The sequence below is a fragment of the Oncorhynchus gorbuscha genome, linkage group LG22, assembly GCF_021184085.1.
Source record: "Oncorhynchus gorbuscha isolate QuinsamMale2020 ecotype Even-year linkage group LG22, OgorEven_v1.0, whole genome shotgun sequence".
In the NCBI taxonomy this organism is placed as follows: Eukaryota; Metazoa; Chordata; class Actinopteri; order Salmoniformes; family Salmonidae; genus Oncorhynchus; species Oncorhynchus gorbuscha.
In genome coordinates, this window is record NC_060194.1 from 3368940 (window position 1) to 3393144 (window position 24205).

General features: G+C 44.1%; 1 protein-coding gene across 3 annotated transcripts in view; it reads left to right on the plus strand.

The window, feature by feature from the left end:
• Positions 1 to 24205, plus strand: part of efr3a (EFR3 homolog A (S. cerevisiae)) — a 250798-nt gene that overhangs the window by 143324 nt on the left and 83269 nt on the right. For 2 of the 3 annotated variants that reach the window (XM_046320769.1, XM_046320770.1), the window contains exons 9-12: positions 13435 to 13513; positions 14513 to 14648; positions 16594 to 16683; positions 20717 to 20887. In XM_046320769.1, the coding sequence (XP_046176725.1) occupies positions 13435 to 13513; positions 14513 to 14648; positions 16594 to 16683; positions 20717 to 20887 (476 nt within the window). The remainder of the gene's footprint in view (positions 1 to 13434; positions 13514 to 14512; positions 14649 to 16593; positions 16684 to 20716; positions 20888 to 24205) is intronic. The other variant, XM_046320771.1, reaches the window with a different exon arrangement.

Below are 24205 nucleotides of genomic sequence, written 5' to 3' on the forward strand. Positions count from 1 at the left end.
GAGGTGGAGGGCAGCGGGAGAGGTGGAGGGCAGCGGGAGAGGTGGAGGGCAGCGGGAGAGGTGGAGGGCAGCGGGAGAGGTGGAGGGCAGCGGGAGAGGTGGAGGGCAGCGGGAGAGGTGGAGGGCAGCGGGAGAGGTGGAGGGCAGCGGGAGAGGTGGAGGGCAGCGGGAGAGCGAGGCAGGCAGCGGGAGAGCGAGGCAGGCAGCGGGAGAGCGAGGCAGGCAGAGGCAGGTGGAGGGCGGAAATGGATAGCGAGGGTAAGGCTGAGGGAGACGGCCAGAGAGCAAGTCGGGGAGAGACTGCCAGAGAGGCGGAGGCAGAGATGGCCAGATAGCAAGGGGGGGTGGAGCCTCCCAGTGAGAGGGGGAGCCTCCCCAGTGAGAGGGGGAGCCGCCCCAGTGAGAGGGGGAGCCGCCCCAGTGAGAGGGGGAGCCGCCCCAGTGAGACTGAAAAAGAGAGCCACCATCTGGTGGTAGACTCAGAAAGAGGTGCCGTTTTTTTATATATAGGTACAATCGGCCTGCTTCCTTGTGTTAAAAGGGTGAATGACCAGTAGGAGAAGATTACAGTCCACACAGGTTTATTACCACAGACAGGCACACACACATGATAATAGGATGTAGACTGATGGAATAGTTTTCTTTAATGGACAGACGAGACGGAATATACACTATATCTACAATGATATGTGGACAGCCTTTCAAATTAGTGCATTCGGCTTTTTTAGCCAAACATGGCTGACAGGAATATATAATCGAGCACACAGCCATGCAATCTCCATAGACAAACATTGTCAGTAGAATGGTGTTAATTTAGAGCTCATTGACTATTTTTCCTTTTTCCTTTTTTTGCTGGTACTTTTACCCCTTTTTCTCCCCAATTGGTAGTCAAATCAAATGTTATTTGTCACATACACATGGTTAGTAGATGTTTATGCGAGTGTGGCGAAATGCTTGTGCATCTAGTTCTGACAATGCAGTAATAACCAGCGAGTAATCTAACCTAACAATTTCACAACAGCTACCTTATACACACAAGTGTAAAGGGATGAAGAATATTTACATAAAGATGTATGAAGATGGAGGGCAGCAGGAGAGATGGAGGGCAGCGGGAGAGCAAGGCAAGCAGCGGGAGAGATGGAGGGCAGCGGGAGAGGTGGAGGGCAGCGGGAGAGGTGGAGGGCAGCGGGAGAGGTGGAGGGCGGAGGGAGAGGTGGAGGGCGGAGTGGAGGGCGGAGGGAGAGGTGGAGGGCAGCGGGAGAGGTGGAGGGCAGCGGGAGAGGTGGAGGGCAGCGGGAGAGGTGGAGGGCAGCGGGAGAGGTGGAGGGAGAGATGGAGGGCAGCAGGAGAGCAAGGCAGGCAGCGGGAGAGATGGAGGGCAGCGGGAGAGATGGAGGGCAGCGGGAGAGATGGAGGGCAGCGGGAGAGATGGAGTGCAGCGGGAGAGATGGAGGGCAGCGGGAGAGATGGAGGGCAGCGGGAGAGCAAGGCAGGCAGCAGGAGAGATGGAGGGAGAGATGGAGGGCAGCCTGAGAGGTGGAGGGCAGCCTGAGAGGTGGAGGGCAGCCTGAGAGGTGGAGGGCAGCCTGAGAGGTGGAGGGCAGCGGGAGAGGTGGAGGGCAGCGGGAGAGGTGGAGGGCAGCGGGAGAGGTGGAGGGCAGCGGGAAAGGTGGAGGGCAGCGGGAGAGGTGGAGGGAGAGATGGAGGGCAGCAGGAGAGCAAGGCAGGCAGCGGGAGAGATGGAGGGAGAGATGGAGGGAGAGATGGAGGGCAGCGGGAGAGATGGAGGGCAGCGGGAGAGGTGGAGGGCAGCGGGAGAGGTGGAGGGCAGCGGGAGAGCGAGGCGGGCAGCGGGAGAGCGAGGCGGGCAGCGGGAGAGCGAGGCGGGCAGCGGGAGAGCGAGGCGGGCAGCGGGAGAGCGAGGCGGGAGAGCGAGGCGGGCAGCAGGAGAGCGAGGCGGGCAGCGGGGGAGATGGAGGGCAGCGGGGGAGATGGAGGGCAGCGGGAGAGATGGAGGGCAGCGGGAGAGATGGAGGGCAGCGGGAGAGATGGAGGGCAGCGGGAGAGCAAGGCAGGCAGCAGGAGAGATGGAGGGCAGCCTGAGAGGTGGAGGGCAGCCTGAGAGGTGGAGGGCAGCCTGAGAGGTGGAGGGCAGCCTGAGAGGTGGAGGGCAGCGGGAGAGGTGGAGGGCAGCGGGAGAGGTGGAGGGCAGCGGGAGAGGTGGAGGGCAGCGGGAGAGGTGGAGGGCAGCAGGAGAGGTGGAGGGAGAGATGGAGGGCAGCAGGAGAGCAAGGCAGGCAGCGGGAGAGATGGAGGGAGAGATGGAGGGCAGCGGGAGAGATGGAGGGCAGCGGGAGAGGTGGAGGGCAGCGGGAGAGGTGGAGGGCAGCGGGAGAGGTGGAGGGCAGCGGGAGAGCGAGGCGGGCAGCGGGAGAGCGAGGCGGGCAGCGGGAGAGCGAGGCGGGTAGCGGGAGAGCGAGGCGGGCAGCGGAGGGCAGCGGGAGAGCGAGGCGGGCAGCGGGGGAGATGGAGGGCAGCGGGAGAGCGAGGCAGGCAGCGGAAGAGATGGAGGGCAGCGGAAGAGATGGAGGGCAGCGGGAGAGCGAGGCAGGCAGCGGGAGAGCGAGGCAGGCAGAGGCAGGTGGAGGGCGGAAATGGATATCGAGGGTAAGGCTGAGGGAGACGGCCAGAGAGCAAGTCGGGGAGAGACGGCCAGAGAGGAAGAGACTGCCAGTGAAGGGGAGATACGGCCAGTGAGGCGGAGCCAGTGAGAGGCAGAGATGGCCAGATAGCAAGGGGGTGGGGGGGGCTCCCACTGAGAGGGGGAGCCGCGCTAGTGAGAGTGGGAGCCGCCCCAGTGAGAGTGGGAGCCGCCCCAGTGAGAGTGGGAGCCGTGAGAGTGAGAGGGGGAGCCGCCCCAGTGAGACTGAAAAAGAGAGCCACCATCTGGTGGTAGACTCAGAAAGAGGTGCCGTTTTTATATATATAGGTACAATCGGCCTGCGTCCTTGTGTTAAAAGGGTGAATGACCAGTAGGAGAAGATTACAGTCCACACAGGTTTATTACCACAAACAGGCACACACACACGATAATAGGATGTAGACTGATGGAATAGTTTTCTTTAATGGACAGACGAAACGGAATATACACTATATCTACAATGATATGTGGACAGCCTTTCAAATTAGTGCATTCGGCTTTTTCAGCCAAACATGGCTGACAGGAATATATAATCGAGCACACAGCCATGCAATCTCCATAGACAAGCATTGTCAGTAGAATGGTGTTAATTTAGAGCTCATTGACTATTTTTCCTTTTTCCTTTTTTTGCTGGTACTTTTACCCCTTTTTCTCCCCAGTTGGTAGTCAAATCAAATGTTATTTGTCACATACACATGGTTAGCAGATGTTTATGCGAGTGTGGCAATGCTTGTGCGTCTAGTTCCGACAATGCAGTAATAACCAACGAGTAATCTAACCTAACAATTTCACAACAGCTACCTTATACACACAAGTGTAAAGGGATGAAGAATATGTACATAAAGATGTATGAATGAGTGATGATACAGAACAGCATAGGCAAGATGCAGTAGATGGTATCGAGTACAGTATATACATATGAGATGAGTAATGTAGGGTATGTAGACATTATATTAACCTCTAGCGACGAGCAATCCCGTATCCGGGAGCGTAATCATAGCCTCAAGCGCATTACCATAATGCAATGTTTCCTATTCATGACAATCGCAAATGAAATGAAATAAATATATTCAAACACAAGCTTAGCCTTTTGTTAACAACACTGTCATCTCAGATTTTCAAAATATGCTTTTGAACCAAAGCTACACAAGCATTTGTGTAAGAGTATTGATAGCCTAGCATAGCATTAAGCCTAGCATTCAGCAGGCAACATTTTCACAAAAACAAGAAAAGCATTCAAATAAAATAATTTACCTTTGAAGAGCTTCGGATGTTTTCAATTAGGATATTCTCAGTTAGATAGCAAATGTTCATTTTTTCCAAAAATATTATTTGTGTAGGAGAAATCGCTCAGTTTTGTTCATCACTTTTGGCTAAGAAAAAAATATGAAAATTCATTCACTACAACGCCAAACTTTTTTCCAAATGAATCCTTCGTGGCAGTTGGGTTTCTCCTCAGTAGCAAACAGAAAAGTACTGCAGCTGGAGATTACGCAATAATTGCAAAGGAGGACACCAAGCGATCACCTGGTAAATGTAGTCTCTTAGGGTCAATCTTCCAATGATATGCCTACAAATACGACACCTTGGGAAAACGTGGAAAAGGTAAACTGACTCCTAGCTCCTCCACAGCCATATAAGGAGTCATTGCCATGAGGCGCTTTCAAAAAATGCAGCACTTCCTGATTGTATTTTTATCTGGGTTTTTTCTGTAACATCAGTTCTGTGGCCCTGACTGACAATATCTTTGCAGTTTTGGAAACAGAGTGTTTTCTTTCCAAAGCTGTCAATTATATGCATAGTCAAGCATCTTTTCATGACAAAATATCTTGTTTAAAACGGGAACGTTTTTCATCCAAAAATTAAAAGAGCGCCCCCTATATCGAAGAAGTTAAGTGGCATTGTTTAAAGTGGCTAGTGATACATGTATTACATAAAGATGGCAAGATGCAGTAGGTAATATAGAGTACAGTATATACATATGAGATGAGTAATGTAGGGTATGTAGACATTATATTAAGTGGCATTGTTTAAAGTGTCTAGTGATACATGTTTTACATGTATGGCAGCAGCCACTCAATGACAGTTTTGTCCCAATGCTGCAACTCCTGTACGGACTCGGGAGAGGTAAAGGTCGAGCACCATGCGTCCCCCGAAACACGACCCTGCCAAGCCGCACTGCTTCTTGACATACATTTAAAATCCAAGATATCGGCGCAGTAGGACGTGTATATCTGTATTTTTCTTATCCCGTGTCTTAACCCTTGTAAATAGCCAGTCTTTTTTCGTATATACAGTATATCTTAATCTCACTTCTTAATCTCACTGCTTCTCTCCACCATATCACCGGATTCCTGCCTCTCTGGATCATTACACTGGATCAATACTCCTAGCTAGCTGCCAGCTAGCCTCCTTTGCCAATTGGCCTGGACCCTTTTATTGTTGACGCGGAGCCCCGCCGGTCCATCACGACTGGACTGCCGATGTGATCGCCCGATGTCGTCTCAACAGGCTATTCTGTAACCATCTACTAGCCCCGGCCCGTTAGCTTTTTCTGAATGCTTTGTCCCCTCCTCGCCCAGTGTAGTAGTGAATACCGTACAGCACCCTGTCTCACCTATTGCTACTCTTTTGACACTATGACCACTCGGCTACACCGCTGATGCCTCATGGACTGTTTCAATAACACAGTACCTAATTTTGTTTACCTGTCGGCCCCAGCCTCAAACTCAGGTCCTGTATGTATCTAACTGACCCGCTCTGCCCTTTCTTCACCATTTACCCGTTGTTGTCTTAGCTCTCCTGATCAACACCTGTGACTGCTTTATGCCTCTAATGTCAATATGCCTTGTCTACCTACTGTCTTGTCTAGTTCTTATTGTTTTATTTCACTGTAGAGCCCTCAGTCCCGCTAAAATTGCCTTAGATAGCTCTTTCGTCCTGCCCCACAAACATGCGTCACCTATGTGAATTGTAGTTTCCAAAGGTGAAACCTCTCATCATCACGAAACGCATAGGTTTACCTCCACTGTACTCACATCCTACCATACCATTATCTGTACATTATGCCTTGAACCCAGAAATCTGCTCCTTTTATTCTCTGTCCCCAACGCACTAGACGACCAGTTCTTATAGCCTTTAGCCGTACCCTTATCCTACTCCTCCTCTGTTCCTCTGGTGATGTAGAGGTTAACCCAGGCCCTGTAGCCCCCATTTCCTCTCCTATTCCCCAGGCGCTATCATTTGTTGACTTCTTTAACCGTAAAAGCCTTGGTTTCATGCATGTTAACATCAGAAGCCTCCTCCCTAAGTTTTTTCTTCTTCACTGCTTTAGTACACTCTGCCAATCCTGATGTCCTAGCTGTGTCTGAACCCTGGCTTAGGAAGGCCACCAAAAATTCTGAAATTTCCATCCCCAACTATAACATTTTCCACCAAGATAGAACTGCCAAATGGGGTGGAGTTGCAATCTACTTCAGAGACAGCCTGCAGAGTTCTGTCATGCTATCCAAGTCTGTGCCTAAACAGTTCGAGCTTCTACTTTTAAAAATCCACCTTTCCAGAAATATGTCTCTCACTATTGCTGCTTGTTAGACTCCCCTCAGCTGCACCCTGGACACCATATGTGAATTAATATCCCCCATTTATCTTCAGAGTTTGTATTGTTCGGTGACATAAACTGGGATATGCTTAACATCCTGGCTGTTTTACAATCTAAGCTAGATGCCCTCAATCTCACCCAAATTATCATGGAACCTACCAGGTACAACCCCAAATCCGTAAACTCGAGCACCCTCATAGATATCATCCTGACCAACCTGCTCTCTAAATACACCTCGGCTGTCTTCAACCAGGATCTCAGCAATCACTGCCTCATTGCCTGCATCTGTAATAAGTCCGCGGTCAAATGACCATCCCCAAGCTAGCCTTTGCTTTCCTTACAGAAATTTGCATCCTGTAGCACAAACTCAAAAAAGTTCTGGGACACTGTAAAGTCCATGGAGAATAAGACTACCTTCTCCCAGCTGACCACTGCACTGAAGATAGGAAACACTGTCACCACCAATAAATCTATCATAATCAAGAGTTTCAAAAAGCAGTTTTCTACGGCTGACCATGCTTTTCACCTGGCTACCCCTACCCCGGTCAACAGCTCTGCACCCCCAACTTGCACAAGCCTCCCCATTCCTCCTTCCCCAAATCCAGATAGCTGATGTTCTGAAAGAGCTGCAAAATCTGGACCCCTACAAATCAGCTGGGATAGACAATCTGGACCCTTTCTTTCTAAAATTATCCACCGCAATTGATGCAACCCCTATTACTAACCTGTTCAACCTGTCTTTCATATCGTCTGAGATCCCCAAAGATTGGAAAGCTGCCGTGGTTATCCCCCTCTTCAAAGGGGGAGACACTCTAGACCCAAACTGTTATAGACATATCTATCCTACCCTGCCTTTGTAAGGTCTTCGAAAGCCAAGTTAACAAACAGATCACCGACCATTTTGAATCCCACTGTACCTTCTCCACTATGCAATCTGGTTTCCAAGCTACTTCTCAGAGTTCAGTGTGTTAAATCGGAGGGCCTGTTGCTGAACTTCTGGCAGTCTCTATTGGGGTGCCACAGTGTTCAATTCTCGGGCCTACTCTTTTCTCTGTATACATCAATGATGTTGCTCTTGCGGCTGGATATCCTCTGAACCACCTCTACGCAGATGACACCATTCTGTATACTTCTGACGCTTCTTTGGACACTGTGTTAACTGACCTCCAGACGAGCTTCATTGCCATACCTTCCGTGGTCTCCAACTGCTCTTAAATGCAAGTAAAACTACATGCATGCTCTTCAACCGATCACTGCCCGCCCGCCTAGCATCACTACTCTGGACGGTTCTGACTTAGAATATGTGGACAACTACAAATACCTAGGTGTCTGTTTAGACTGTAATAACTACTTCCAGACTCGTATTAAGCATCTCCAATCCAAAATGAAATCTAGAATTGGCTTCCTATTTCTCAACAAAGCATCCCTTCACTCATGCTGCCAAACATACCCTCGTAAAAATGACTATCCTACCGATCCTTGACTTCGGCGATGTCATTTACAAAATAGCCTCCAGCACTCTACTCAGCAAATTGGATGCAGTATATCACAGAGCCACCCGTTTCGTCACCAAAGCCCCATATACGTTACCCACACATTCGACCTGTATGCTCTCGTTGGCTGGCCTTTGCTTCATAGTCGTCTCCAAACCCACTGGCTTGAGGTCATGTACAGTTGACGTCGGAAGTTCACATGCACCTTATCCAATTCTTGACATTCTTGACACAATTCTTGACATTAAATCCCATTAAAAATTCCCTGTCTTAGGTCAGTTAGGATCACCATTTTATTTTAAGAATGTGAAATGTCAGAATAATAGTAAAGAGAGATTTATTTAATATGTTCTTTATTTCATCACATTCCCAGTGGGTCAGAAGTTTACATACTCTCAATTAGTATTTGGTAGCATTGCCTTTAAATTGTTTTAAGTGGGTCAAACATTTCAGGTAGCCTTTCACAAGCTTCCCACAATCAGTTGGGTGAATTTTTGCCAATTCCTCCTGACAGAGCTGGTGTAACTGAGTCAGGCTTGTAGGCCTCCTTGCCTGCACATGCTTTTTCAGTTGTGTCCACAAAGTTTCTATAGAATTGAGGTCAGGGATTTGTGATGGCCACTCCAATACCTTGACTTTGTTGTACTTAAACCATTTTGCCACAACTTTGGAAGTATGCTTGGGGTCATTGTACATTTGGAAGACCCATTTGCGACCAATCTTTAACTTCCTGATGGGCTATTTACAGATGGGCTAATTTCATTGGCGTGTATTTTTTTGTTTATCTTAGAGCAATAAGACGATGGATATCACATTGTCTGAGCTGGAGGGGTTGAAGAGGACTAAGTAGTTTGTTGACAGTGCTGAGCTAGTGGTTGAAACACTCATCATTGACCAAAATAGGCAGATCATTACATGGATCCAGGAGAACATGCCAGATGCAAAGTATCGCTTGATATTTGGCTAAATGTAAGAAATACATGGATCCAGGAGAACATGCCAGATACAAAGTATCGCTTGATATTTGGCTAAATATAAGAAATACATTTTTTTTTATCATGCCAGATACAAAGTATCGCTTGATATTTGGCTAAATGTAAGAAATACATGGATCCAGGAGAACATGCCAGATACAAAGTATCGCTTGATATTTGGCTAAATATAAGAAATACATGGATCCAGGAGAACATGCCAGATACAAAGTATCGCTTGATATTTGGCTAAATGTAAGAAATACTTTGTATCTGGCATGTTAAAAAAAATGTATTTCTTATATTTAGCCAAATATCAAGCGATACTTTGTATCTGGCATGTTAAAAAAAATGTATCGCTTGATATTTGGCCAAATGTAAGAAATACATTTTTTTTAACATGCCAGATACAAAGTATCGCTTGATATTTGGCTAAATGTAAGAAATACATTTTTTTTTAACATGCCAGATACAAAGTATCGCTTGATATTTGGCTAAATGTAAGAAATACATTTTTTTTAACATGCCAGATACAAAGTATCGCTTGATATTTGGCTAAATGTAAGAAATAAAAAAAAATTATGGTCATGATGTAACTGGGTAGGATTATTCTACTCATCTATGTGTACATTTGTATTATATGTTCATATTCTTCTGTGATTGGCTCTGCACAAGACAAGCACTGTGGTAGAACTCCATGATCAACTATCTCTACTGGTCATGTGCAATGTCTACTGAAGAAAGCAGGGAAATGATTGTGCCAAAATGGAAAGTTGTGCTGTACCACATACACATCTGCCAATATTATTGAAATGCCTGTTTATTATTTGTCTTTACAGACTATGCTACCAAAATAGTGAAAGCTGTGGTTTATCCCAGGATCCTGGAATCACCTCCACAACTCTCTAGCCAGTTTCAGCCACGAAGGACCAGTGACACACTACCGTTCAAAAGTTTGGGGCCACTTAGAAATGTCCTTGTTTTAGAAAGAAAAGCAATGTCATTTAAAATAACATAAAATTGATCAGAAATAGTGTAGACATTGTTAATGTTGTAAATGACTATTGTAGCTGAAAACAGCAGATGTTTTTAAAAATTGAATATCTACATAGGCGCACAGAGGCCCATTATCAGCAACCATCCCTCCTGTGTTCCAATGGCACGTTGTGTTAGCCTTTTAAAATGCTAAACTTGGATTAGCTAACTGATCATTAGAAAACCAAAGAAAAAGCCGTATCTCAGGCTGGCCAATAAAAATATAAGATTAAGATGAGTAAAAGCACACAGACACTGGACAGAGGAACTCTGCCTAGAAAAGGGCCAGCATCCTGGAGTCGCCTCTTCACTGTTGACGTTGAGACTGGACAGAGGAACTCTGCCTAGAAGGCCAGCCTCCTGGAGTCGCCTCTTCACTGTTGACGTTGAGACTGGACAGAAGAACTCTGCCTAGAAGGCCAGCCTCCCGGAGTCTCCTCTTCACTGTTGACGTTGAGACTGGACAGAGGAACTCTGCCTAGAAGGCCAGCCTCCCGGAGTCTCCTCTTCACTGTTGACGTTGAGACTGGACAGAGGAACTCTGCCTAGAAGGCCAGCCTCCCGGAGTCTCCTCTTCACTGTTGACATTGATACTGGTGTTTTGTGATCCACATTTTTTTCATGGGGAAGAGAGAAGCTGTAGCATTCTTAAAGCTAATATCATGTAATTCTACACATTTTGCAATGCCTGATATGTGATACCAGGAGGGGGGCAATTTTGTGGGGTTGGGACCTGCAGCATGTATTGTCCAGATCCGGCCCGTGGTCCACCTGTTCAGTATGGGGCAAACAGGCCATACAATTGGTACAGTTCATTGAGCATTAGTCTTCCGAGCTTTGTGTGTAGCCATCTTGATAGGGACCAGGAAGTGACCAGGAAGTGACCAGGACGTGTTGACGTCACTGGTCGGCCATATTAGGTGAGGCCCATAGAAAGTATTAGGAGCGATTTTATGGCATGAACAGCTAAGACACTTAACCTACACCCAAAGGCCCATGTTTTTCTCTGTATAACATGAGAATCCTCTGTGGTTATCAGTGTAATTGTAGCGTGTCACTGAGTGTAAAGGAGACTGAAGCCCCAGCAGCAGTGTTGTATACAGTAGAACCTCAAAGATGTAAACCTAAGTTACAGACTGACCAATCGACCGAATAGATGCAGTTGAACTGGGTCTTTAGAAAACACGGAATTTCAAACAACCTCCGTTCCTGACGTGTTCTTATCTCTGAGATTCCAGTATTTATGTGCCTGTGTCTTTGTCCTCGTGTCCACCCTATACGTCTACGGATTCAGCTTTCTCTGATGTGAATTTGCCATTTTATTTCTTCCCTTCACACCCCTTTCATCTCTCTCTCTTCTCTCCTCTCTTTGTCCTCTCCTCACCTCTCTCATCCCTTTAATTTCTCATTTTTACACTTCTGTCTCACTGAGGAAAACAAAAACAAAGCAGAAAAGCAAACCCAGTCTATGCAGTCTGTTTGATGGCCAAACACTAGCAAACTCTCCCTCGCTCTCTCTCCTTTTCCTCCGGATGCTCTCTCTCTCTCTCGCTCTCTCTCTCTCTCTCTCCCAAACTAGCATACTATTTAGAATGAAGCAACGTATTGGGGCAATGTATTCGAAGTGGTACAATAGTACGTACACTGGAATGTAGCTCATAGGGCTCTGTTCAGGAGAATGAATCATTATACATACAGTGCCTTGCGAAAGTTTTCGGCCCCCTTGAACTTTGCGACCTTTTGCCACATTTCAGGCTTCAAACATAAAGATATGAAACTGTATTTTTTTGTGAAGAATCAACAAGTGGGACACAATCATGAAGTGAAACGACATTTATTGGATATTTCAAACTTTTTTAACAAATCAAAAATTGAAAAATTGGGTGTGCAAAATGATTCAGTCCCCTTAAGTTAATACTTTTTAGCGCCACCTTTTGCTGCGATTACAGCTGTAAGTCGCTTGGGGTATGTCTCTATCAGTTTTGCACATCGAGAGACTGAAATTCTTTACCATTCCTCCTTGCAAAACAGCTCGAGCTCAGTGAGGTTGGATGGAGAGCATTTGTGAACAGCAGTTTTCAGTTCTTTCCACAGATTCTCGATTGGATTCAGGTCTGGACTTTGACTTGGCCATTCTAACACCTGGATATGTTTATTTTTGAACCATTCCATTGTAGATTTTGCTTTATGTTTTGGATCATTGTCGTGTTGGAAGACAAATCTCCATCCCAGTCTCAGGTCTTTTGCAGACTCCATCAGGTTTTCTTCCAGAATAGTCCTGTATTTGGCTCCATCCATCTTCCCATCAATTTTAACAATCTTCCCTGTCCCTGCTGAAGAAAAGCAGGCCCAAACCATGATGCTGCCACCACCATGTTTGACAGTGGGGATGGTGTGTTCAGGGTGATGAGCTGTGTTGCTTTTACGCCAAACATAACGTTTTGCATTGTTGCCAAAAAGTTCAATTTTGGTTTCATCTGACCAGAGCACCTTCTTCCACATGTTTGGTGTGTCTCCCAGGTGGCTTGTGGCAAACTTTAAGCAACACTTTTTATGGATATCTTTAAGAAATTGCTTTCTTCTTGCCACTCTTCCATAAAGGCCAGATTTGTGCAATATACAACTGATTGTTGTCCTATGGACAGAGTCTCCCACCTCGGCTGTAGATCTCTGCAGTTCATCCAGAGTGATCATCGGCCTCTTGGCTGCATCTCTGATCAGTCTTCTCCTTGTATGAGCTGAAAGTTTAGAGGGACGGCCAGGTCTTGGTAGATTTGCAGTGGTCTGATACTCCTTCCATTTCAATATTATCGCTTGCACAGTGCTCCTTGGGATGTTTAAAGCTTGGAAAATATTTTTGTATCCAAATCCGGCTTTAAACTTCTTCACAACAGTATCTCGGACCTGCCTGGTGTGTTCCTTGTTCTTCATGATGCTCTCTGCGCTTTTAACGGACCTCTGAGACTATCACAGTGCAGGTGCATTTATACGGAGACTTGATTACACACAGGTGGATTGTATTTATCATCATTAGTCATTTAGGTCAACATTGGATCGTTCAGAGATCCTCACTGAACTTCTGGAGAGAGTTTGCTGCACTGAAAGTAAGGGGGCTGAATAATTTTGCACGCCCAATTTTTCAGTTTTTGATTTGTTAAAAAAGTTTGAAATATCCAATACATGTTGTTCCACTTCATGATTGTGTCCCACATGTTGTTGATTCTTCACAAAAACATACAGTTTTATATCTTTATGTTTGAAGCCTGGAATGTGGCAAAAGGTCGCAAAGTTCAAGGGGGCCGAATACTTTCCAAAGGCACTGTATAAGCATGACATAACATAGAACATTAGGAAAGTATCCCAAGCCCTGCAATAGACCCCCTGTCCAGGGGGTGTACTTGGACAGCAAGCTGCCTCACACTACAGAAACAGGAGATTGGGCAGGAACCTATGAGTCATTTTGACTCAAATAAGGCCATAATAAAAGTTGTAGTGCCTGAAATATATGAATGCATTTTTCATGTAATGTATCGTGTTAATCTATTCTCAACAACTTAGTTTGTTGTCCCATTTGTTATGTGCAGTACTATAATGCCATTGAAATGTGTTTCCTTTGTGTTCTTCCCTCTCCAGTCATCTGGACAACCACCGGCTGTGGGAGCCCAACGAGTTTGCTGTTTCCTGTTTCCGGATCATCATGTACTCCATACAGGTGGGTTCTCCAGTCATAGTGGTGTCCCTAGGTGGCTTTAACCAGATAAGAGACGATTGATGAGGCTCGGGGCGAGTTGTGTCGTGTTTTTTGTTTGAGCAGTGCTCAGGGTCAGCCCTAATCCTAGTCTAGGTTTTAGTGCCTTGGCTAGATGAGACTGTCTGGTCTGTCTGAGAGAGAAATTGTTTATCTATCTGCAAGATAAACTTTGTACATCTGTCATAATATAATACCATATATATGCCTTTTATCCAAGGTCAGTAAGTCATGTCTGCATATATTTTACGCATGGGTGGTCCCGGAAATGGAACCCACAATTCTGGCATTTCAAGCGCCAGCTGAGCTACAGAGGATCTGTCTATTTGCCTGTCCGCCAGTCTTTGTTTTTGTCTGCGTTGGTCTTTGTCAGTCTGTCTTTGTGAATCTGTCCGTCCACCTGTCTGTTCACTCAATAGCAGGAGAGAACATCCCAACACCTTTGTCTCTGAGTGAAACAGTATGTCTGTTCGTCCATCCACCTGTCCGTTTTCGGATGTAGTGGGGACATTGATTGTTGCTGATTGTTTTAGTGTTTGGAAACAAGGAAATAAAAAAGGACAAATTAAGTACACGTGTTCATAAAGGTAAATGTACATTGTGTTGAACTCAACAGATTAGACCGACTGTTTCCCCAAACCTCCCAAACCCCACCCTTGCCATTGTGCCCTTGAGCAAGACATGAACCTCTAAATTTGCTCCAGGGGTGCTGCAGTAGCTAACCCTAGTTTCCAAAGTGTGTGTGTGTGTGTGTGTGTGTGTGTGTGTGTGTGTGTGTGTGTGTGTGTGTGTGTGTGTGTGTGTGTGTGTGTGTGTGTGTGTGTGTGTGTGTGTGTGTGTGTGTGTGTGTGTGTGTGTGTGTGTGTGTGTGTGTGTGTGTGTGTGTGTGTGTGTGTGTGCATCGACCTTAAAGTATTTTTATCTTCACCTCCCCCTTTCATTCTCTCCCACTGTCTTTCTCAGGCCCAACACTCCCACCACGTCATACAGCAGGTCCTGGGCCACCTGGACACGCACAACAAGAACACCCCTCGCATGAGGGCCGGCATCGTGCAGGTCCTTCTCGAGACGGTCGCCATAGCAGCCAAAGGCTCCGTCGGTGAGTTGGCTTGGGAAGTGCCTCTAGTGACTCAACGGACTGTGTCCCAAATGGAACCCTATTCCATTTGCAGTGCACTATTGACAGGGCCCATAGATTTCTGGTCATCATTTGTGCACTATATAGGGCACTGGGTGTCATTTGGGACACACACATGATGCGGTCTGTCAGATGAGTCAAAGGTGCATAAGCTCTATGGATGGATAGGTAGATTGGTTTAAAGATGGACGGGATATTAACTGATTATAATCATCTGAGGATCTGTTGACATGACAGATTGATGGCTCAGGGTGAAATTTTCATCTAGATCAGCCTTTCTCAAACCCAGTTCTGCGGAGGAATGCCTTCAGGTCCGCGGCATATTCCTCATGACAAACTCCTACTGATTGCGCATGATTTGTCTCAATCCACTGAATACGCCTCTTAGTTCAAAGAACCGCGGTTATGTGAGTAACCTCAAATCTCCGCTTACCGGTCGTGACAAACCGAGCAGTTTCTGACTCCTTCCTACAGGCTCTAACTTTATTATGACCCCATTCCTGAAAGCTACGACTCCCATGAACCTGTCTTCTGTTCCCCTCCAAGCCGTTCAAGGCACGTTAGAAGGGACTGTGAGAATATCATTTGAATGCAATGCAGGATCTTTTCTACACACACACACACACACACAATTAGTACCTGATGAACTTTACCTGAACTTCCTGATACCTTTCTAATGCATTTCAGCTACGACAAAACAGGCTCCTTCAAATTGAAATCTGAAGTATCTTTGTCTGTTATTTATATGTATTGAAATAATGACAGCAAGGGCAAATTCTAAAGTTTCATTATAATATATATTTTTTTACATATTTGTTTCTGATTAAGATCACTGTATTGGTCAATTGCACACAATGTCCAACTGAAATTAGACTACCGCTTTTAACCCAAAAAACATGCACAAGTTTTAGAGAGGTTTGGGGGTTTGCCACACTGGGTGCCCGGCGAGCTGTTGTTGTGAGGGTTAAGTGCTCAAGGGCACAACAGCAGGCAGAATTTGATACTAGCAACCTTCCAGTTGCCAGCTGACTTCCCGACAAATGTTTTTCCGTCAGACCCTGGGATTCGAACTGGCAACCCTCCCGTTGCTGGCTCGCCTCTCTAATGTCTCGGCTGCCTGCCACCCCCAGCTGATCCTAGAATAAAATAGCTTGATGGTCCATATTGTTGCTATCTTAAACAATTCTATATGTTAGGAGATATCATAGGGAAAACACCTACAAAAAAATGGTTGTTTTGAATAAAAAATCATTTTTTGCCAAGAGCCCTCAGAAGAAGAATGGATACCCATTCATTTAAGGTGCTCCAAAGCTATTTACTTTCATTCTTTATATAATTTATCTTTGTTTCATAGTATAGTTTATTTTAGTTCACTTTATTCAAATCATTTTTCAATGCAGCTAGCCACTCCTTTTGGCTCCTTTCTCAACCATACCATTTTTGAATTCCTTATCAATCCACTTGGATGTAACTGTTTTTAGTCATTTTCTTAATCAGTGCTTGCTTATTAGTAACGGGAATGCCTTGGCACGAAAACGTTTGAGAAACGCTAATCTAGATGTAGGCAATGGATGAGTCTATGGGTAGATGGATGCATAGGAAATTATTTGACAATGATTATTTTGCTGATGGTGACAACTGCTTGGTTAAGCTGTCGACTCGCAACTTTTCTGTCGTGACAGTATGTAGCTTTATTGTCAGTATGATAGCTACAAGCTAGCCATTTAACTTTTTGGGGTAATGCTACTGTAATGATGGGAGACAAAATACTGTCAATAAATCCTTGCTTTAATAGTAGATGTCCAGAGAGGAAGACTAGAAGGAGGAAGATACTTTGATCGCATGTTTATTTAAACCCAATGATTTGGCCCTCTTTTTCCCTCCCAATAAACCGCTCTCTCGACAGGACTGACCCGTTCCAACAAACATACATATGACAGTGCATACACTGTTGACCCAAACTCCCAAACCTTATCCCCACCAAATCTCTGGTTAGGTATGTTCGGGCTGCAGGGAGCTCCATAGCTGGAGGTAGAAGGGGGCCCCTAACCACAGATCTATGATCATCCTAACCTTGACCATCATTTTTCTTTTTATCTGACCCTGGACCAGTGGTTATGGGCAACTTCGATGAACACCATATCCTAACCAAACTTCAACCCATCCAAGCTATATTTTGGACAAACACTTTTTAAATTCCATAGATACAGTATAACATACGGTGTGTGCTCTGGTTTGGTTTGGTCTTAAAGCCACACATTGTACCTTTTCAAGTTTGGTCACTGCTGTTGTTTGTAAATGGGGTGGGTCTTTGGTAGATCTAACTGAACCTCACCTACCTCCCACGTCATCTGTTTACTGGTGCAGAATATTTGACTGAAATTGAATGTGACCCATTTTGTCTTTACCTGAATTGGTGGAAGTTTGGATTTGGTGTCTCTTGTTGTAATACTGTGTAAATGGTGTAAATTACTCCCTCAACCCCTGTGCTAAACTGTGTATCAATTATATGGTATTTTGTAGTTCTCCCTGTTGTGATTCTTTCTGATATATATTGGGGGGTACAGTGACATTAGTAGTGTCCAAAATGTAATGTATTAACTGCTTGTAGTCCTTTCTATACAATTTTGTTTTTATAATATGAGAAAATAATTTGGCTTATTCCACTAAAACAAACTGAGCATGCTTTACTTGTATCATTACCCAGTCCTGTGTGGACCAGTTAGGAGGAGCATGGCACAAGCAATGCCAAGGTTGTGGGTTTAGTTCCTGTAGTGATCACATAGACTGACTATACCAAACAGTAGGAACATCTTCCAAATATTAAGTTGCATCCCCCTACCCCGCCCTGTTGCCCTCAGAACAGGGATGCTGGCCCATGTTGACTACAATGCTTCCCACAGTTGTGTCACGTTGGCTGGATGTCCTTCGGTTGGTAGACCATTCTTGATACACATGGGAAACTGTTGAATGTGAAAAACCCAGAAGCATGGCATTTCTTGACACAAATCGGTGCACCTGGCACCTACTACTATACCCCGTTCAAAGGCACTTCAATAGTTTGTCTTACCCATTCCCCCTCTGAATGGCACACATACACAATCTATGTCTCAATTGTCTCAAAGCTTAAAAATCCTACTATAACCGTGCTCCTCCTCTTCATCTAGACTGATTTGAAGTGGATTTTAACAGGTGACCTCAATAAGGGATCATAGCTTTCACCTGGTCGGTCAGCCATGGAAAGAGCAGGTGTTCTTAATGTTTTGTATACTAAGTGTATGTGTGCACTCACTGTACTGTAAGTCACTTTGTAAAAAAGTGTGTGCTAAATGCCATATAATAATATAGACACATATCCCCATTTTAAAATGAGTTTACCATCTAAAGAGACACGAGGGAGTCTTTTTGATTTTGAGACCAAATTAGAGGTATAACACCCAATGGCCTAATGAATCAGGGGAGGCGTACCAGTCCAAGGATGCAACTAGTTGCGTGCTCTGACTTAGGGTCACAACTCAGCCAAGTAGGTTTGCTTTTCTATGGAAAATGCTAAATCCGACATGCTCAAATTCTGTCAGTAAGACTTAGTTGCTGTTGCCAAGGGTTAATCTGACTTGAATGAAAAAGACAGCCAGCACTTGCAAATAAAGTGTATATTTGAGTTATTGACATAAGCAGTCAGTCTGACGGCTGAGTGTGATACATTTTTTTTAAATACTTCATTTGCTGGTCATTTTTCAGTCAAGTTTTCTGTCTATGGATCATAAGGATTAGGACCATTGTTGCTTCTTGACTCAAAAATGGTGAAATGTCAAGACTGGTCCATGTCCCACATCATCTTGTGATATGCCTCAACCCTAAATAAATGGGAAATAGCACAGTCTAATTTCCTATTTCATGGGGTCTTTTATACACGGGTGATGTTTGTAATGTATGTACAGTATAGGATATGTTAGCCTGGTGGAACCAGCTTGATACTGCGTTCAGCATTCAAATTTACTTGGTAAATGGTGAACGTAGACATCAGGCTGGTGACAGTACCAGTCAAAGGGTTGGACACACCTACTCATTCAAGGATTTTTCTTTATTTACACTATTTTCTACATTGTAGAATAATAGTGAAGGCATCAACACTATGAAATAACATTTATGGAAACATGTATTAACCGAATAAAGTGTTAAACCAATCTAAATGTATTTTATCTAAATGTATTTTAAATGTATTTTATATTTGAGATTGTTAAAAGTGGCCACCCTTTGCTTTGATGACAGCTTTGCACACTCTTGGCATTCTCTCAACCAGCTTCACCTTGGAAGGTTTTTCCAACAGTCTGGATGGAGTTCCCACACGTACAGAGCACTTGTGGGCTGCTTTTCCTTCACTCTGCAGTCCAACTCATCCCAAACCATCTCAATTGGGTTGTGGTCGGGTGATCGTGGAGGCCAGGTCATCTGATGCAGCACTCCATCACTCTCCTTCTTGGTCAAATAGCCCTTACACAGCCTGAAGGTGTGTTTTTGATTCCTAGTCCTGTTGAAAAACAAATTATAGTCCCACTAAGCGCAAATCAGATGGGATGGCGTATCGCTGCAGAATGCTGTCGTAGCCATGCTGGTTAAGTGTGCCATGAATTCTAAATAAATCACAGACAGTGTCACCAGCAAAGCACCATCACACCACCTCCTCCATGCTTCACGGTGGGAACCACACATGCGGAGATCATCCGTTCACCTACTCTGTGTGTCACAAAGACACGGCGGTTGGAACCAACAGTCTCAAATGTGTGGTTTCTTAGCAGCAATTCGACCATGAAGGCCTGATTTCACACAGTCTCCTCTGAACAGTTGATGTTGAGATGTGTCTGTTACTTGAACTCTGAAGTATTTTTGGGGCTGCAATCTGAGGTGCAGTTAACTCTAATGAAACTTATCCTCTGCTGTAGAAGTAACTCTGGGTCTTCCTTTCCTGTGGCGGTCCTCATGAGAGCCAGTTTCATCATATTTCTTGATTGTTTTTGCGATTGCACTTGAAGAAACTTTCAACATTTTAGAAATTTTCCGGATTGACTGACCTTCATGTCTTGAAGTAATGATGGACTGTCGTTTCTCTTTGCTTATTTGAGCTGTTCTTGCCATAATATGGACTTAGCCCGATTTGGTAACAGACCATATTCTCTATACCCCTACCTTGTCACAACACAAATTGTCTCAAATGCATTAAGTAGGAAAGAAATTCCACCAATTAACTTTTAACAAGGCACACCTGTTTATTGAAATCCATTCCAGGTGACTACCTCATGAAGCTGGTTGAGAGAATGCTAAGAGTGTGCAAAGCTGTCAAGGCAAAGGGTGGCTACTTTGAAAAATATCAAATATATTTTGATTTGTTTAACATCTTTTTCGTTACTACTTGATTCTATGTGTGCCTTTTTTCGAAGTTCTGATGTCTTCACTATTATTCTACAATGTAGAAAATAATCAAAATAAAGAAAAACCCTTGAATGAGTAGGTGTAAACTTTTGACTGGTACTGTATATATATATATATATATATATATATATATATATATATATATATATATATATATATATATATATATATATATATATATATTACTGTACTATGGTGGAGTATATACCCTGGTGATGTTTTATTGTATTGTGCTAGAACATGGAGTGTAGTATTCCTTGGTGATTGTATAGTTTTAAAAGCTTTTATATGTGATAATAGAATCCAATAGTCTTTGGTGACCAGATGGTGTGTTGATTGCAATCCCTAACTGTGTGTGTGTGCCTCTGTGTGTGCTTGCTTGTGTGTCTGCGTGTTTGTGTGTCTGCGTGTTTGTGTGTCTGCGTGTTTGTGTGTCTGCGTGTTTGTGTGTCTGCGTGTTTGTGTGTCTGCGTGTTTGTGTGTCTGCATGTTTGTGTGTCTGCATGTTTGTGTGTCTGCATGTTTGTGTGTTTGCGAGTCTTTGTGTGTGTGCTTGCCTGTGTGTGTCCGTGTGCTTGTGTGTGTATGTGTATCATCAGGCCCTACGGTGCTGGAGGTGTTCAACACCCTGCTCAAGCACCTGCGGATGAGTGTGGACTTTGAGCTGGGTGAGAACTCCAGACGGAACTCTGGCGCCAGTGTGTCCTCGTCCGGACGGGTCAAGGAGAGCGAGGAGCGCATTGTCCAGAACGCCATCATCCAGACAATTGGTTAGTTGCCCTAACATACCGGTTGCATTTGTTTTTTTGGTTCCCCATTAGCTGTTAATCATGACAGCTACTCTTCCTAGGGTCCACACAAAACATTCATATGCCCATTTTAATATTTTTATTTAACTTTTATTTCACATTTATTTTTGTATTTATTTTATTTAACTAGGCAAAACCTAACGACGCTGGGCCAATTGTGCGCCGCCCTATAAGACTCCCAATCACGGCCGGTTGTGATACAGCCTGGAATCAAACCAGGGTCTGTAGTGATGCCTCTTGCACTGAGATGCAGTGCCTTAGACCGCTGTGCCACTCAGGAGCAGCGGTCTAAGGTCTTTCATGGCATGCCAAATTTCAAGTATCTGAGTTAACACGTTTCCTGTTGCGTCATGCTGGTGGCAGAGTCAGGATTTTGCTGAAGCAGTATGAGCCCATGGCCCCATTCTGACTGGTGTTAATCGTACAGGCTGGTGGCTGTGGTGTAATGATGTGGGGAATTTTTTCCTAGCACATGTTCGGTCCCTTGATACCGAGTGAGTAACATCAATGCCCCAAAGAATTCAGGCTATTCTGAGGGGCCGAACTCTGTACGAGATTGGTGTACGTAATTAACTGGCCACTGAGTGTATATTTCAAATAAGACTATCAGTTTCATTAGTTTATGTTACTGTTACTTCAAAATTCTAATGTTCAATCAATTTTATTTGTGGAGTGCCTTTGTCACAACTATAAAACAGAAAGCATACAGTGCCTTCAGAAAGTATTCACACCCCTTGACTTTTGTTGTGTTACAAAGTGGGATTAAAAGGGATTTGGTCATTTTTTTGTCAACAATCTACACAAAATACTCTGAAGTGTAAGAAATGTTTTAAACTTTTTTTTCTAAAGTCAAAAAATATTTTTAATATTCAATCCCCTGAGTGAATATATTTTAGAATCCCCTTTGGCAGAGATTACAGCTGTGAGTCTTTTGGGGTAGAGGCGTCCACATGCTTCCCTTCCCGAAACAACATTTTTTGACGTTTTGGTTCATTTTGGTCTTTGGCAAGGGTGTTTTCCGCTGTTCGTGCACATACGTCTTTTTCTTGAGGCAAGTTGAAATCGGTAGCCAATGTCTATGCCCCTTCGTTGGTGAACGGTCAACCGTAGGGATTCTTCGATGAAGTGTTTGTTGTCATTCAGCGAGATAAGACTCGTTTTCATGCACATTTTTTCACTTGAGAAATACTGCACCAAACAAATTAGAATTTGCGTGACTAACATCTCCTCTGCAGAAACATCTAAATGATTGACAGAGTTATCTTAGATTATTTCGGACTATTCCGGATAAGATGTCTTAAGATGGACAAACAGTACTATTGCCATTTTTCAAGCAAAGGTCTTTTTAAGGGTGTATGCGAGCACACTCGTTCGGTTTGGCAAGGCGAACCGAAGCATGCTGGTGCCTTCAGTCTCAAAGAGCTTTCCACAACTGGATTGTGCAAAATGTAAAAATGATTCAAGCTCTGTCAAATTGTTTGTTGTTCTTTGCTAGAGAACTATCTTCAGGTCATAGATTTTCAAGTAGATTTAAGTCAAAACTGTAACTCGGCCACTCAGGAACATTCACTGACTTCTTGGTAAGTAACTCCAGTGTAGATTTGGCCTTGTGTTTTAGGTTATTGTCCTGCTGAAAGGTGAACTAATCTCCCAGTGTCTGGTGGAAAGCAGACTGAACCAGGTTTTCCTCTAGGATTTTGCCTGTGCTTAGCTCTATTCTGACTTTTTTTATCCTGAAAAACTCCCCAGTCCTTAATGATTACAAGCATAACCATAACATGATGCAGCAACCACCATGCTTGACAATATGGAGAGTGGTACTCAGTAATGTATTGGATTGGATTTGCCCCAAACATAACACTTTGTATTCAGGACAAAAAGTTAATTGCTTTGCCACATTTCTGGCAGTATTACTTTAGTGCCTCGCTGCAATCAAGGATGCTTGTTTTGGAATATTTTCATTCTGTAAAGGCTTTTTTTCACTCTGTCAATTAGGTGGAGTAACTACAATGGTGTTTATCCATCTTCAGTTATTTCCCATCACAGCCATTGAACTTTGTAACTGTTTTAAAGTCACCATTGGCCTCACGTTGAAATCCCTGAGTGCTTTCCTTCCTCTCTGGCTATTGAGTTAGGAAAGACGCCTGTATCTTTATAGTGACTGGGTGTATTCAACATGTAATTTGACTACAGCATAATCAAAGAGATTCAATGTCTGATTTTTTTTTAGCTCTTTGCATTGGAAAACCTGTGGCTGAATCTGTTGGAAATTCACTGCTCAACTGAGGGACCTTACAGATCATTTTATGTGTCGGCTACAGAGGTAGTCGTTAAAAAAAAAAACATGTTAAACAGAGTTCGTGCAACTTATTATGTGACTTGTTACGCACATTTTTACTCCTGAACTTATTTAGGCCATGACAAAGGGGTTTAATACTTCGACTCAAGACGTTTCAGCTTTTCATTTTAATAAATTTGTTTAAAATAGTTACTCTTTTACATGACGGGGCATTGGGTGTAGGCCAGTGACAAAAATATCTACATTTATTCCATTTTAAATTCAGGCTGCAACACAATTTTGGGGGGCAAAGTTAAGGGGTTTGAATACTTTCTGAAGGCAGCGTATGTGTTGGAAAACTGTAACAGCTTCTTCTTACAACGACAAAATAAAAATACCCCAACCACCAAGACACACGGTTAGCAACACATGATGAAAACATCAGTAGCCTAAACATCACTATAAGCACCAAGTGTGCTTTATAAATAGTGAAAATTGTCGCGAAAGCAATAATGGCATATAATGAATATAAGTGTTTATGACAGCAGTCAAAAATGGTCCATTTTTGATGTTTTTTTTCGCTTAGGTCTCGGAGGTGTAGGTTCAGGCTGATGCTCAGAATCAGAAGAATAATCATCAGAGATGTCATGATTCATTTCTTCCGTCTGAGTCGTTTTCATTCAGATTTTGTAGCAACGCTAACGCAGCATGTGCGTTCATTCGTCTTGGTCTTCTTGCCATTGTAAATAATGCACACTCTCACTGTGTACTCCAAGTAGGCCTGAGCAGACTGATAAGACTCCTTGGATTCGGTGGACTGATATAGGGTACATACCGTTTTGGGATTAGAATTAGAATAGATTAATACAATAGAATGGCCCGCCTTGTTCTTGGGTGATTATCAACCGGGCATGGCACCTTCAACTATTGGGAGAAGAGGAGGGGTAACGGGGAAAATCATTAAAAAAAGGACATGACCTCCTAAAACTGGATATAACTTC